Source organism: Aptenodytes forsteri, unplaced genomic scaffold, assembly GCF_000699145.1.
Source record: "Aptenodytes forsteri isolate BGI_AS27 unplaced genomic scaffold, ASM69914v1 Scaffold523, whole genome shotgun sequence".
NCBI lineage: Eukaryota > Metazoa > Chordata > Aves > Sphenisciformes > Spheniscidae > Aptenodytes > Aptenodytes forsteri.
This window is the reverse complement of record NW_008794159.1, coordinates 1,230,951-1,247,671: the sequence shown is the minus strand read 5'-3', so window position 1 is coordinate 1,247,671 and position 16,721 is coordinate 1,230,951. Positions and strand designations below refer to the sequence as shown.

General features: G+C 38.2%; 2 protein-coding genes across 2 annotated transcripts in view; one reads left to right on the top strand and one right to left on the bottom strand.

The window, feature by feature from the left end:
- Nucleotides 1–162, bottom strand: part of ASTE1 (asteroid homolog 1 (Drosophila)) — a 6,484-nt gene extending 6,322 nt beyond the window's left edge. Inside the window, exon 1 of the mRNA XM_009280544.1 lies at nucleotides 83–162. Coding sequence (XP_009278819.1) covers nucleotides 83–162 — 80 coding nt within the window. The remainder of the gene's footprint in view (nucleotides 1–82) is intronic.
- Nucleotides 163–3,693: 3,531 nt separating this feature from the next.
- NEK11 (NIMA related kinase 11) overlaps nucleotides 3,694–16,721 on the top strand; it is a 103,897-nt gene continuing 90,869 nt past the window's right edge. The window contains exon 1 of the mRNA XM_009280467.1: nucleotides 3,694–3,886. Within this exon, the coding sequence (XP_009278742.1) occupies nucleotides 3,717–3,886 (170 nt within the window). The 5' untranslated portion in view covers nucleotides 3,694–3,716. The remainder of the gene's footprint in view (nucleotides 3,887–16,721) is intronic.

Sequence of the window (16,721 nt, the reverse complement as noted above, 5' to 3'; positions counted from 1 at the left end):
CTGCCCCGTGCAATCAGGCGGCCCTGGCGGCCGCACGGGGCCGGGCGCTGAAGGGGCAGAAACCGGTGGGGAGGTCGCGTACCTGCCGGCGGGTCCAGAGGGGTCCCGGGGGGGCACCGCCTTTCCCCGGAGGGGTGCGGAAGGGGGAGCGGATGGAGGCATGCCGCCCTCGCCCCTCTGCGTGAGGGTAGCTGGGCGGGGGAAGCGGGGACGCTTCATACCTCTGTGTGTGTGTGCCCCCAGGCCCTCGGAGCGTGAATTTTGTCTTACACGGGCTATTGACAAGGTAATAACATCTCCGAGGTTATCCTAGGGGATCTCGGCTTCCTGAATGTCCGTCAGGGAGATGTTAATTAGCCTCTTTGATAGTCGAGTACATTTGACCTTGTTTTGCCATCACCTGCAAGTTCCTTTGCTACCGACACTGCTAATAAAATCTTTCTTACTTATCCTTTCTCTGGGAGCAGTAAAAAACTGAGCCAACTGAGATGACGTTACTTAAGACTTGGCTACGTTTATAAAGACGTTGCAGAAAATAACAGTGGATCCAGTGTTCAAGGGTTAGTTTTTTTTAAATTACAGAAAAAAACAGGAATACCTTATTTTTTTATTTTCAAAAAGTTTAAAGGAGCAGGCCAGCGAAGTCATTGGCAGGAAAAAATTGAACATAGTAAATACTGAGGATATTTGGAGTTTAAATATAAAAACTCTGGAGTTTGTACTGCAAGGGGTGGGGGGCGGCAACTGTTGATGTAGCACAAGGGTTCTTAAGGAATAAAAAGAAAACCTGATAGAATTGGAAAATGGACTTGATTGGCAAAGAAGGGTTTATCTTGGAGGCAGAAAGCATCAGAGTACGTTAGCCATTGCTAAAGAAACCTGAAGATTATGTAAAGGAAATTTAAAACCAGTATTTTACTTATATAAGCAAAGGAAGGTCAGGCCAGGGGAAGAAGTGGAGGTGCTGTGCACATAGCACATGTAGGTAGAACTATGAAATCCTAAACAACAACTTTGCTTTAGCTTACAACAAAAAAGAGGAAGGAGATTTAACTCTAGCCAAGGAAGAAGGAAAAATAAAAAACAACGTAATTGCATTGGTTTGGTATCAGCAGTCTGCCAGGCTCTGGAATGGGGCTTGAGGGGGTGGAGAAAATTAAGAACATAAACTGTTTACCAGAGTGTTACTGGATAGGGTATACTAGGGTTTTTGAGGAAAAGGGGGCTGGAGAGTTGATTTTGAGTTATCTCTAGTTGTTCTGAACTTTAATGAAGCAATTGATGTACTGCTGCTTGGGAAATACCTGCTCAGTGGGAGAAGATGGACACTGGTAAAAAATACAAGGAAGGTTGGGCTAAAGGTTTGAGTGAGGTAGGAGAGGCTGCCGGTTCGTATACTTCTCGAAGAATCAGTCTGTCTTCCAGTTCAGTCAGGCTCTAGAATCTGTTGACTCTTACAGGGTATTTCTTTCAAATGCCGTGGCTCAGCAATCCATCTCTTCTGTGCCATTACAATGTGCCTGTGACACCACAACGGCAATCACTGGCCCCTGCCTTATAGAACACTGTTCAGCAGTAGATATCGGAGCACCTCACAAAGTTATATGATAGTTATTACTATTATTATATATAGAGGGAAATTGAAGCATAGAGAATAGCAGGTGAGAGGGAGTGTTGGAAATAAAGCACAACAATTAGACTCAATGGGCTACTTGATCTCAAGTGTGATATTGTGGTGTAAAGGATTGTGATATATTCCTAGGGCCCAAGTAAATATGAAAATTTGAAGGTGAGCAGTTAAGTGACTCTTCTCCAGAAAAAAGGAATAGATAGCTCAGCAGTTTTTGTAAGTGTATTTATTTCTAAAGGTTACGTATTTCAAAGCTATTCTATTTGGAATTTATGAAGGCATCCATAAAACAGCAACCTTCTAGGAGAATAGAATAGTAAATGAAAAATACGTTAACTTTCCAGAACTGGCAATGTAATACTTTATGGAGTTCATCTTCCTGCCCTCCCTTCCCCACCCCTCAACATGAGCCGTTTATGCTTCTTCAGATGGATTTGGAGTTACAGAAGTAATTTTCTAGCTGACATTCTTTGTTTAGCATTTGCATTTCAAAATTTTTGTCACTGTTGCTATCTGAAAGAGAATACAGAAACAATCTCAGGAGTACTTCTGTTTAAAAAACATACAGGATTTGTATCATTGTTAAGGTGGCTTGTAGTTTATCTGTTTAAAAAACATACAGGATTTTATCATTGTTAAGGTGGCTTGTAGTAATTAAAATTTGGCTGTGTTTCATAATATAGTGACACTGCAATGTCAGGCTCTTTGGTACGGTGTGACAGCAGCTCAGCAGATGGGTGTTAAAATAGGTTCTTGCGCACACACACACTGTTGTAAGATACAAATTTGTAATCTTCATTTAGGCTCTGTGTTTGTTTAGGAAGTAGAGACAGTGACTTGGAACCAGCAGTTATACAGCTTTTCAAATTAAGCAATTTGTCTTTTCCAGAACAAAAAAAAAAAAGCATTTTGAAGTGCTTGCATTGATGTTAAAATGCTATGGTGAACAAACCCAGTGTGGGCGTGCTGCACTGCAGCGGGCAGTGCTGATATAGTAGGATTAGTTGCACTGATTGTAGGATCTTGCAACATCTTTATTTGTTCCAAAGGATCCTCAAGCACAAATGATGCAGGTAGCATTATATAAAGGCAAGATAATGAAAGCAATATTGTTTTATTATGTGCAGTGAAACACCTACCCTTTATCATTTGGAATGAGGAAGGTTGAGTAAACAAAGTTATTCTAAACCCACGTTCAGTTATTGAAAACCATAGAAATACTAGAGGTTTGCCCTTGTAGTCCCTATGTTTCCAGAATTAGGACCTCAATTATACAAGAATTTGAATCAAAGCTAAATTTTTAGAAAGGTGGGTCAAGAAAGAATTATTACAGTGAAGGAGAAATGGAAAAACTTTTGGGAGAATTGGGTTTTATTGAAAGTCTTGTAGACTTGTGGGTAGCCATGAAGCTCTAATTTGCAGAAGATAGTAGTGAATCACAGAAGCTGTAAGGTCAGCACTGAAACAGATGGTGGAATCTGAGGGGCAAATGAAAGAGCAGAGAAAACAGCTTTGTATTTATCGATGGGAGCGAACTCAAATTATGGGTGGAGACTATGCTTCGGTATATACAAAAATCATGAAACTTGCATCCTGAAACACAGCTATTTTTGGTGTCAAGTACCATGGTGGTATAAAGACAGGTGGTGAGGAAGAGTGCTGTATCTAGGGGAACTGTCAGGTGAAATACAGGTGTAGTTGTCCTTGCAAAAAGCACTTGAACTTTTAAATAAATTAATGTATAAGCACCTGCATTTCATTTCCCCTGTGTTACCAGTTCTGTGAATTCATTTAAGGTTGATTTAGAGGAAGGCTGATTATGTCACATCCACATTGTCTCGAGTTTCTTTATCAAGTCTGCTGCCCACAGCTTAGCAACTAATGATTCCACTTAATTTGTGTTTTGTTGCAAGCTGAGTACTATAAGCACTGCCATAGCATTAAATGAAGATTTTAATAAGAATAATACATTGACAGATCAATTTTTTTTCTGTTTCAAGTGTTTCCTGTGAACATCCATGGAAGAGTAAAAGGATTTGAAAGCTACATTCTAGAGAAATTTGTGTAGTTTCTGTTACACAGAGAAATGCTGAAATTTCAAGAAACTGCTAAGCATGTCACTGTTGCCAGATTTAATTCTGCTTGCTCAGATGCTGTGATTGCAAGAAGATATGCTATTCAGAGGAAACTTGGCAATGGAAGCTTTGGAAGTGTATATCTGGTTTCTGACAGAAAAGCAAAACAAGGAGAAGAATTGTAAGTAAACCCTTCACATACTTTAAATAAAAATGTTTGGAACGTATTTCTTGTGTTGTAGATGTTTTCTTTGTATTTGTGTCTCATCTCTCAGTTATGTTGCAGCCTTAATTGTTTAACTTTAGTGAGGACATAAGATAGGAGCAGACTTTATGCTGATTCAGCATTCCAGCTGAATCTGGTTTTGTTTAAACTAGTTTATCCGATATGTCTATCTTATTGTGCTTTTATCTAAGTCCTTTTTAATTTACTTGTGCAAGACAGAGTGGAGGTAGATAGAAAATCTCAGACCCTCATCTCCATATGCCTCTGATGTATGCCTCTGAAGCTTTGTAACAAATAATAAAAACGGTAAAAATATCTGTAACTTACCTATTCCCCAGTGTCATACCTTGGACAAGTTGCTAATGTAAGATATACGCTGTGGAAAAGACCCTTGTATTTACTCAGAACCGAGGTAATTTTTATGATTGTATATGCCAGGTATGTGCCAGGTTTCACAAATTTGCTCTTCTTCTTTGTTACAGGATCGTTTGTTAAAGGCTTAAAGCTTTATAATTTATAAGCTATAATTTCATAATTATGTCAATATATAATATGTGTGTATAATATAATTGTATAGTTTATTTTTGAGGTCTTTGTATTTTATAAATAAACTTGGTTCTTGAAGTTCTTTCTTCAGAACACTTACTAAAGTGCTGGGCATTTGCCTTCCATCCCATGCTTATCCGTGTTCATGAACATGATGTTTTTGTTTTAAAAAATGTGGAAAAAGAGAATCCTTAGTCTAACCAGGTCCAGCTACTGCGATACCTAGCTCTATAATGCTTCATTCAGTTACACATGCCCATTAAAGCATGGAACATTTAAAAGGAGCACGAAAATGTCAGAATTTCTGAATGTATTTTAATGGACTTCCCTCTTCATTTCTGATGATTTCTTATTTAGTTACTGTAGGTAAGTTTTTTTGATAATGCTTAATTGGATGCTTTCAGGAATCGATATTGTGTCACTGTAAGGACTCAGATTGTTGGAGGGGTCTCAGAAGAAACTGTACTGTATTAATGTCCTATTTTTTTATAACTGAGTTTTCTAAATGAAACCCAAGAAGGAATAGTTACAGAAATTCCAGTAAACACCTTTCCATTTGCTGTATACCTAACTGATAGCACTTTTTTTTTTTTAAATTGCTAGCAAATCTTGATTTTTTAATTTTATTTTATTTTTTACCTGCCTGAATTTGGACAGGTCTCATCAGTTTGGTTGATAAACCCTTTAGGATTCTGAAGCCACAAAGACACAAGAACATTTTCAGAGTGTTGACATTTCTGTATGTGAGTTTGAAGTTGGGTGCCTGGGTAATGCATTACTGGCTGGACTTCCTGGTGTGTAGAACTGTGTTTGCCTATCAGTTTGGCACATACACCAAGTGAAATTTAAATGTGGATATTTTTGGTTTTATCCAATAAGATTTGTGAGACTTTTTGTTTAAAGTCTGAAACATCTAATCAATGTGCTTTTCAGCCAGAAATACGTTCTTCCTTTAAATATGGAGTCGATTGGTCCTTATTGATGGACACATTAATGAGCTACTGTATGATAAAAGAGCTTTTTCTGTGCCTCACTTTTGCTGTTTATGACAATGCATTCTTGGCAATATCGCTTTAATAAATGTGCAGCCAGGACACAATTCTTTCACTTGTTTTCCTTCTACATCAATTTACGGCTTTTCAGCTCCTTGGATTAGGGTTAGAGGCTACTAAGCTCTTAGCTTTTTCCAGCTGGCTTATAAGACTTTTGGATCTCTCTCAGCCTTAGCTAGAGTTTTCTACAAAAATGTTCTGTAATGAAAACTTTCATTAAAAAAATAGAAAATATTTTTCATTTTCTTTTTCTGTTAAAATAATTTATCGTGCAAATAGGGTGACAGGAACTACCTGAGCTTATCAGATCCTTCAGAATTCAGCTATTACTGAAATTATTCTTAGAACATTAACACTATAGCAAAATGTGTGTCTTCACACATTTACTGCTATAGCACAAGCTGCCAAACCTCAAAAACAGGGAATGTGTGCTTTGCCTTTAAGTAGTTATTATCTCTAGTTTTTTCCGTAAGAATTTTTCTTTGAGAACTTTACTCTGAGTGACTGTGTTTTGAACAAACATTCACTGCCTGCAGCACTTCATGCCTGTGTTTTGTTAGGGATGAGGCTGAGTGTGTCCTCTGCCATCCTCAGGACAGAGGCTGAGTATCAAATGGCATATTCTTTTTTTGTTTTATCGGTCTCGTTTTGTGACTACAGAAATATTTAACAAGCCAAAGTGCTGGTGTAATACTGCAGTTCATCCTTTCATCACTAGGCGGTACTTGTGTATCACAGTTATTCATTCCTCCTGAGCCTCAAAGGTAGACTGAAGAGCAGATTCCCCCAACTTTCTATCACTTATATGCTAATAGATGACAAAAATACTGGCCTAGGTGAACATGAAAGCTCAGGTAGCATAATGAGATAGAGTGTAGACACTTTCTTCTATTTAAAAATACTGGTTTCTTAAGGTGGTAAAATACACTAGAAGTCACATTCTCAACACTGCTTTCAAATCAGAAAATAATCTCTTATGGAACTGTACTGGTTACTGCTTCTGTTACATTTTCCATTGGGAAGTATATATATACTTTTGAATGAAAAAATAGGTGGTTATGTTTCTTACTCTTTAAAAGGAATAATCTTAATACAGCTCTGAAAACACTTTGGCAGAAAAAAAGGAATTGCGATATTTAGGTCCCAAATGACGTCAGCAGAATTAGAAGTCTATTTTTATTGTTTCAGAGATGATCTAGAACATGCTGAGACAAATGTTTACATACAGTGTGAACTCAGCCACAGGTAGGTTCCTGAAAATTGCTATAGTCCAAAGCATGGTGAAAGAGCATGGGAATAAATCATAAGAATACAAATTCCCAAGAGTGACATCTTGGATATTGGTACAGAAGCTGTTCGGGGCTATCTCTTTCAATTTTCCATTAGTGCAATGTCTACAGAATGAGTTAATGCAGAGACTAACAATGGTTATCATGTAATTTCATGTATGCTCAGCAAAGCTTTTGCATGATTTTACAAATAGTTTCTGGGCATGCCTTGTACTTCGTTACCCCTCAAGGATCTTAGCTGTGGTGAGCGAAGTCTTATGCACAGAGTTGCTTCAGCTGGAAGGGAGAGAGGGTTGATTATTTGGGGCATGCCTCAAGTTAACAGACTTATTTCACATAAAACTCTCCACATGGCGCTGCTCAGGCCAACAATGCCTGCCTCTCTTAGAAGTACACGCCAGCTTCATGATGATCTCCAGTTCTGTGTATGGATGGGATCAGGATTACTGACTTTCTGAGATCATACTAGATCAGAGACATCCAGTGTGATGTGGTTGAGTTGCATACTCTATAAATAATAAGGTTATGACATACTACAAGTATAATAGCATATGTAGGTATCTTACTATAAGTCCCTCTTAAGTGTTGCATTGTACAACACATTCCTTGCCTATTGCTTTAACTTCCTAATTTCTGTTTTTTGTAAATTGTATTTTCTGGTAATTTTTTATGTTCATGGTCCTGTGTGATTTCTGTAATTTTGCCTTCTTTTTTATTAGATGACTCTGAAAACCTTTTTCATTTTAATTTTGCATTCCACCCTGTCTCAACTAGAAAATTACTTACTGCTGTAAACAGCTGTTGGTTACAGACACAGCTAAACACCTGAATGTCTAAGCCAGGAAAATCCCTATTCATACAACGCATCTTCTTGTGTCGATGAACTCTGTTTTCCTTTAGAAAATAATAGTTGCAAGTCATTGTATATTCTTAAACATGCTTTCATAGGTTCTGCTCACATTTAAGTCTACTGAGCAATAGCTTCTCTGCTTGTATTGCTTATGTTTTATGTTTTTCTAAGGTATATTATCCACAGTGGAGAGGGAGAAAACCAAACCAGTGATTAGTATTCTGGAGTGAGATGGTGCCACCATGGCGTTATTTCAGACTGGCTGTTAGACTTAAGGATCACACTTATCTCATTCTGAGATATCGTCTTTGTGCAGACGTGATTAATAACTTTTCTGAGTTTCATAATAATTTCCTAAAAAGAAAAGTGCAAGTTCTTAATTTTAGATTTATGGCTAGGGAAGGTGACTTTTGTCTTCCATGTTTGTGTAGAAAGTTATGCCATCCGCTGTACGCAGACTGGCTGTTAGACTTAAGGATCACACTTATCTCATTCTGAGATATCGTCTTTGTGCAGACGTGATTAATAACTTTTCTGAGTTTCATAATAATTTCCTAAAAAGAAAAGTGCAAGTTCTTAATTTTAGATTTATGGCTAGGGAAGGTGACTTTTGTCTTCCATGTTTGTGTAGAAAGTTATGCCATCCACTGTACATCTTCTACAAGAGCTTTTGATCCTGTTGGAGTATGACAGAGGGTTAAACATCTCAAAGACAGAAGTTCCTGCAACTTATGTGAAAACAGGCAGCAGAGTAGAGAACAAAATGAATGCTCTCATAAAGAGAAAGGCCAGAACCTGGGAGACTCTTCACTATGAAAAAAGTTTCTCATGTACTAGACAATCCACACAGGAGAGAGATCATCAATTTCCCCCAGTTTTGGAAGAAACTATGGTCAGAATTTATATCATCTTAGACCCTAAAGTCAGTAAAACACAAGAGATGTATTTGTACGAAAGCAAGCTTCTTAGTTCCAGTTTACACAGGATGGCTTGGTTTGTGTATTATTTGATATTTTCCCTGTTAGATATTTGCAAATCTTCTTGTTTTGAGCCAGGTACTGTACATTCACTAAAATTGAGATTGAATTGCTTAATGTTGACACTGTCTTTCCATTCTAGTGGTCTCTAAAATGAGCTCTGGCAAATCTTTATTTCAAATTGCAAACTGATTTAGCTAATATGTAACTGGAGTCCAAATAAGGATTGGATGCTCCTGCAAATATTTGCTGTGGTTTTTAATCTTTTCCAGGGTTTGAACTGAATTTAGGCATGATACATGGGGATGCACATCACTAGTTGCCCATTAGTGGAGTTTCACAAATTTTTAGATGCTCTGGGTTTGGCTCTTTTAAGAAGAAAAAATGGTAGCTTTAATTTGGATAAAAGCTACTTCCTATATGTTTTCATTCATTTTCCTCTTTTTCTTTTGTAAAGTTGCACCAGTAATGAAGTTGGACCCAAGTGTCATTTCTTTTCTTTACATTTGTATAATGTTACTAGCAAAGGATAAAGAGTGCTACTCAGTCACTTTTCAAGACCCATGTATGCCCACTATGGAATACTGTCTGTTAAGAATGACCCTTTGCATGCATTTAGCACCTTTACCATTCTGGGACCTGAAAACATTTTTCAGAGCTGTGAAGTATTTTTATCCACTTTGCAAATGGGCAATAAACAGGGAGGTTAAACAGTTTGCCTGTGTTCATGTAGCAAGGCTGTGGAAAATAACTGGGCCACTACTTGAGAAATCATTCCTTGATACCTTAATCTTGCTAAATATTAGCAGAACTTTTAGTTACACTGTAGATGCTCGATCCTCATCTAGAGCCTAATATCATGGGGGTCAGTTCTATAGTTTGGAAACAAGCTGGTCTGTGCATGGCAGGAGGGAAGCCTAGTTTCCTGTAGACTTGCAGCCTCTGTTCCTTTAACCTACCGCAAGAAGCCCTACTTTTTCACCACACATGTTATGACAACATTCCTTTTTCTGGAACGTCCCCCGTTTTCTTTTAATTCCTCTAATCATAGCTCCAGCTTCTCCCTTCCCTGTCATATCCCTCCCGTATTTGTGTTTTCCTTCTGTATTTCCCCAATTAGTGGTTGCAAGAGAGATGGGTCAAGCCATGGTGGTCCCTGAGCACGTGCACAGGTGAGATGATTGGTATACATACACTGGTCATTTGGCAGCTCAAACAATGTGTAACTTTTGAGATCCAGGGGCCACTAAGGCTCTTGCACTTCCTACTTAGATCATTAAATAAGGTCATCTTAAGATCTGTGAAATTGCCTCCCTTCTGACAGATTTGGTTGAAACTGGACGGTAACTCCCTGAATAGTGATTGCTAGACAGACAATTTTTTCCTTGGTAGACAAAGCTACTAAACTTAGGACAATTGGAAAAATTTTGGAACACTGGTGGGACAATTACACTATGAATTATTCTACAACTTTCCAGTGTACTTGGTATTCAATATCTACTTTCAGTTCTTTGCTAACATATAACATGTAAATGCTTTGAAGCTTATCAGATCTTACTTGATAGGAAATTCAAGTCACACCCATTTGTTGGCAAAGTATCAGCAGCTCAGCAGTTACCAAGCCAGTACTGTCTTATAAAACTCTACCATCTCAATGACCTGCTCAAATGCAATCTCTAATGATAAAGAGAAGGAAGGCATTTCAATATTGTGTCTAGGAAACAGTTTATATGAATTTTTGTGAAGGAAGTGTCAGTATAGCTTTTAATTTACTGGTACATTCAGAGAAAATTTACTTAAATTTACAAATAATCTTCAAAATGCAGGATGTCTGCAGGTGTCTGTCCCGTCCCCTTCCCCCCCCCGCCTCGTTTTCGAGATTCTTGGCTTGCATATGATTTTGCAAAAGTCTATCTCAATTTCTGAGGAGTTTGCTTTTGTTTCTGGACATCATGGACCTAGACCTACCCAAATAATTAGATAACTTGGTTTGTATAAAGAAAGTAGCAGGATTGAACCAGCATTTTTACAGTAATATCCCTGCAGTCACTTTTATACCAATCCCCCTGAGTCGCTTATCAGTTTGGCTTGCATATGATTTTGCAAAAGTCTATCTCAATTTCTGAGGAGTTTGCTTTTGTTTCTGGACATCATGGACCTAGACCTACCCAAATAATTAGATAACTTGGTTTGTATAAAGAAAGTAGCAGGATTGAACCAGCATTTTTACAGTAATATCCCTGCAGTCACTTTTATACCAATCCCCCTGAGTCGCTTATCAGTTAATTATAACAGGTAATTATGGTTAGAGACAAAGTCTTTTATAGCAGTGTCCTGGTTTTGGCTGGGATAGAGTTAATTTCCTTCCTAGTAGCTGGTACAGTGCTGTGTTTAGGATTTAGGATGAGAACAAAGTTGATAACACACCGATGTTTTAGTTGTTGCTAAGTAGTGCTTACACTCGTCAAGGACTTTTCAGCTTCCCCTGCTCTACCGACTGAGAAGGCTGGAGGTGCACAAGAAGCTGGGAGGGGGCACAGCCAGAATTGCATTGTGCATCACTTGCTTTGTGTATTATTATTATTATTATTGCATTATTATTATTATTTTATTTCAATTATTAAACTGTTTTTATCTCAACCCACGAGTTTTTCTCACTTCTACTCTTCCAATTCTCTCCCCCATCCCACCCGGGGGAGGAGTGAGCGAGCGGCTGTGTGGTGCTCAGTTGCTGACTGAGGTTAAACCACAACAAGCAGAGATTTACGTTCAGCAGTAGTCTTGAATGACAGTGCTATCACTTATAGATAATGAATGTCCTAATCAGTTGTGCCAAGTGAAGCTCTGGGTTAAGTTTCACTAATTCATAACCATGCATGGGCAAGCAGCTGAAGTACACAGTAGGCAATAGGGACTTCTAGTTCATAAATATTCACAAGGTACTTACATGTCCCCGTGGTGGAAATCACACGCTGAGAAGCGCCAAACTCCCTGGACTGCTCCTGTGTGTGGTAATTGTGGGGTGTCAGCTCAACTTCTGCGCCTGACTTGCATTATACCATTAATCCAGACTCATGCTATGATTCCTTGGAAACTGTGCACTTAGCTGAATAATTTATCACATGACTTTCAATTATTTATGACTTCTTATAACACATGAAATAAAATCTAAAGGTGGAAGAGTTTTGTAACTTACGAATATCCAAGTGACAATCAGCAGATTGCTGTATCGTTAAATCCCCGTGTTTGCTGCCTGTTTGCCTCTCTGAAGGTATTCCAAGGGAATGGTCATTTGACACTGGATTGATTAAAACAGTAACAAATGACTCCCTGCCAGTTGTCATGTGCATGTTCATCTAATCGTGCTGTTTTCCTTTTTTCTTCTCCCTCATTTAATAATAAAAACTAGAAATTAAAACTAGAATCCATCAGGTCATTTTAGATTTGTGAACAGATATTCATCATCTTGGAAACTGAACAAAGGTGCATTTCCTATAGGACCTTCCTGATTGCTGCTTATTTTCAAATAAGCTTTTTTAGTGAACCATCTTTTGCTTGGTTCAGTCAAGTGTGCCTCTGCTTCTTTGTGTAAGGCTCAGGCTGCCGTGTATCAGCTGAGCTGCCATCGCTACTAAGGTGTACAGGCATTCTTGGCCCCAAATAAGAGGTAAGAAGAACATTGACAGAAAGGTCTTGCTTGATTTAGCTAGAGCAGTTTAAGAAGTTAGCCTTCACGAGCTTTCCACTCGAATGGCTGAGCATGACTTTCATATTCTGTGAACAATGCTACGGGAGTCAAGACCTAGCTAAGTGTCGAAGTCCTCGCTGAAACCTCCGTAAGAGTGGCTGATGCTCTTGTGCCTTAGTTTAAGAGTACACCTGCAAACGGAGGTTGCCAGAGAGTGAAACTGTCAATGTTTTGTTTCAGTTTTGGTAGGCAGTTGCAGCTATGCCCACAGTTGTTTCAGAGCATTTCCAGTGCAGGCCGATGCTGGTTCAGAGACGGGTTTGATAACCCCGGACTCATTCAAAGGAGTTCTCACTGGAGACTGTGTGGGAAGGTGCTTTAGTCCTTGCCTCCCGCATCCCTGTCAGTGCCCAGCTTTTCCTGCAGCCCAGCATGGCACTGTAGGGCTCCTCACCGGCCTTTGGCATATGGAGTTAAGGAGCTGCAGACCTCCCTTGCAGTGGGAATGTGACGGTGCCGAAGTACAACACAGGCACAGGAGACAGAAGCTACTGTTAGAGCCCGCTGCAGCTCTGCGTTCCTCTCTCCAGTAAAGCTATGCTTTACAAACACATACATGCATCTTTGCAGAGGGATGCTCTGCTAAAATTTATAGAACAACAGAATTGATGGTTACAACACAGAGGAATCCAAGAAATGGACCATCTCACCCTGGAACAATTTATTTAGAGCTCAGTTTACGAAAGTTTGGAAAGTCCCTGTGCTGGCTAAGTCTCTAGTGGGGGCTGCAGGATAGCTTGGCATTAGAGCACAGATGTGAGATTTTATACTGCCCATGTTGGTGATGGATTTGGCAATTTAAAGCTGCAGGCCTCTGCGCAAGCAATTCCTTTGTTATAATTTCTAGGTCCCTCATTTTCAAAAAATGTAAAACCTGATATTCTGTGGGTTCTTTGAAAGCAAAGGGTGAGTACTCAGAATATCTTGGGACCTTTTGTTCAGCTGGTGTAACGTAGGTGCCTGTGAAAATGCTCTGCAGCAACGTCTGATACAACTTTTACATCTGCATGGTCATCTTTTTGAGCTTTGGTGGTATTGTTATTGGTTTTTCTTTTTTACTTTTTTTTTTTACCCCTCTCCTTTTAGTATACTTTTCTTTGTCTAAGTACCCTACTGTTTCATTTGCAGTGGGATTTGTCCATTTGACTGGGGTGCATTCTAACTAGGTCTTTAATTTATGTGAGTGGGAGGCAGAGTTCCTTAAAGAAAATATTACTTGGGTTTACTCTAAATCTCATCCCCCACAGAGCTGAGCTCCTGGGAGCTCAGTGCTGCAGCACCCACCAACGTTGTGATCTTGTGTGCAGGCCGTGAGTGGTGCTGATGGTTAAAGTTCATCGTTTTCCAAAGTGTTTACAAGCATTATTTTCAACATTGAGTGGAGAATTGTGCTTAAGGCATTGTTGGTAAATTACTGGTTCTTTGAGGTGCACGGCAGAGACAGAATTGAATGCTTTTGTAATTAAGCAAATGCCTTGAGATCACTTCTGTCTTTGAAACTGATGTTTAGTTTTTATGCATTTGTAAGCTAGCTTTAGTAAGAAAATGGAGAGATACAGTATTATTACTTTAGGTTGAACTGTGACCACCTGCCTCAAACGTACAGTATGTTTTTGCAGTATTTGACTATGCCTGTCTACTGTATCTTGTTGCAGTTTACCCTTGTTGGCAAGGTGTTTTCTCTTAAGTCTGCATCAAGGATGTTGTCATTCCTTCCATGCAGAAAAAGCCTCTGGCTCTTTGTTGCATTCAGTACATTGTAATGAGAAAACTGCTGCAGTGAGTGGAATAAATTCCAGATTTGCTGGACAGTCAGTGTATTTTTCCTTCTTTTTTTCCTGTTTTTTTGGTTGTGCTTATGTGACACATTAGTAAACGTAATTCCTAGTTCACTGTTTCTCTTACATGCATGGTATGCCCTTCATGTGTTCTAAAATGACTTTTCAGTGTTGCTGGGTAGTTGCTTCATTTCTGAATTGCACGTTTCACTGATTTCTAAGACCACAGTATCATACTCTGCAGGGCTAGAAAGTGTTAAAAGAGTTTATCTAACAATAGAAGTTATATACCATTTCCTCAGCATCGCTTGATTCTCTTTGCCTTTGATTGTAGACTATTTAGTAATATGCTTTTGTAAAGCTATAAACTGTGCTTTTATCTCTTTCTACACACACCCCCTTTTCTTTTTTTGTACCATAGATAATTCAATGCATGTCAGAAATAAACATTGAAGGAAACGCCTGCTGGAAAGAGACATGTAGGAAGAGTGAGTTTTCTCATTAAAGTTGCAGCAATTAGTATTTAAATTACTTATGGGAATTAGTTCCACTGAAGGGACAATACTGTTGACATAAATATCCTTGCAACATTGAAAGGAACATAATTCTGCTAACAAATATATTTACATTCAGGGAAGAGCCGATTAAATTTTACATGAGGAAATGTTTTAGTTGAATTTCTATGGAATACATTCTTATAGCGATTATTAGTGTGTTTGGTTTCCCTTCGCAACTTCCTGTTCTTCAAAATTGTCTGTTTTCTGTAAACTGATTCATATAGATCAGGTGATATGAGGGTCTTTCTTCAGAATTTCTAACGGAAACTAATTTCAAAATTTAAACTAATTCCTATACAAGGAAAATTCTTTTTGGCAGATGCTGTAGCCCAAGGCTGCAAGTTGAAGAAATGTAACATGGCAACTGTGAGATGTTTAATCATATTATAATGCTTTAACAGAAAATGCTGCATCCAAGCTTGAGTTCTCTAACGGTATCTCCTTTTTCTGAAAGGGAACATTAATTAGCAGAGAGCAGTTAATAGTGAAATGTATCGAGTATGTGTAATGAAATCACAATGGAGAAATGCCTGGTTTAGATGATTTGGTGTTTGATGGAGTTAAGTCTTCAAAGATACAGAGAATAAACAAATTATTTAGTCCTTGTCACATTTCTCTCTCAAATTCCATTTAGGTTAGTGGCAGCATGACATTTAATTACATTCTTAAACAAGACTAGGCTGTAGAAAAAAGGATGAATGAACAGTAGATGGTGATAATGCAACATGTAGAGATAAAGTATTGCTAAAAAAAAGTACATTCACAGGTATTTAGTCTGTACCCCATAATAATTTTTAAAATTTTTCCTGAGCAAATTTCTTCAGTTCAATCACAGTCTATTAGTATTTGATTTATAGCTGAAACGTATGAATAGACTATAAATGTAATTACATTTTATTTTTTCATATCTGTCAAGGAAAAAAATTCTAGGTTTCAAAAACATGGTTTTAGAGGAAAATTCTTCCTTTATTAATCAATGTCCACTTTTATTTTGTCATTTTAAATCAATGTAGATGACAACCCAAAATGTCCAAAAGAATTCTTCAAAATAAGTACATTTGAATATCTAAATAAATAATGTTAATGGATGCTTTTGTGCAGTAGTAATATGGCTTGTTCAGTTCTGTGGGGATAACACAAAGTACTCTGTTTTGGTTTATAATTACTGATTTTTCCAATGTTGGCATGTGTGGTTGACCAAAAATAATTTGGTCAAAAATAAGCATGCCCCTTTGTATATATGAGATTTTGCTCAGTGCAGAAGAAAACGATATAGGCTGTATTCCTTGAAGCTAATTTATTTCAACAGTGTTCTCTTTCATGATCTTGTCCCAGAAAATACGTTCTCATTTCTTTGGGATACTAATTAGGAACTGTTAATTTTCAAATAACCATAAACTGTTTACATCATGAGCTGAACTGTTCAGTGTTAGGCATATGTTAGAGCATTTGAAAATTAGGCATCTCAAAAAATGTTTGTAGGTGCTATAATTGTGACTTGCTGATGGAAATGAAAAGTGAATCATCCATTTCACTTGTAAATTTATAAAATCTCATCACCATTCAAAGATATTTAAGCACTTAAATTCTTTAAAGTGCTTATTCAAAAAATGATTTTATATTTAATCCATCTACGGATATTACAGTGCTCACATAGCAATTGAATTCTTAGTGGTTAACTCAGGGATCATCGTAGAATCATTTAGGTTGGAAAAGACCTTTAAGATCATCGAGTCCGACCGTCAACCTAACACTGCCAAGTCCACCACTACACCATGTCCCTAAGCACCACATCTACAGGTCTTTTAAACACCTCCAGGGATGGTGACTCAACCACTTCCTTGGGCAGCCTGTTCCAATGCTTGGCAACCCTTTCGGTGAAGAAATTTCTCCCAATCTCCAATCTAAACCTCCCCTGGCACAACTTGAGGCCATTTCCTCTCGTCCTATCGCTTGTTACTTGGGAGAAGAGACCGACACCCACCTCGCTACA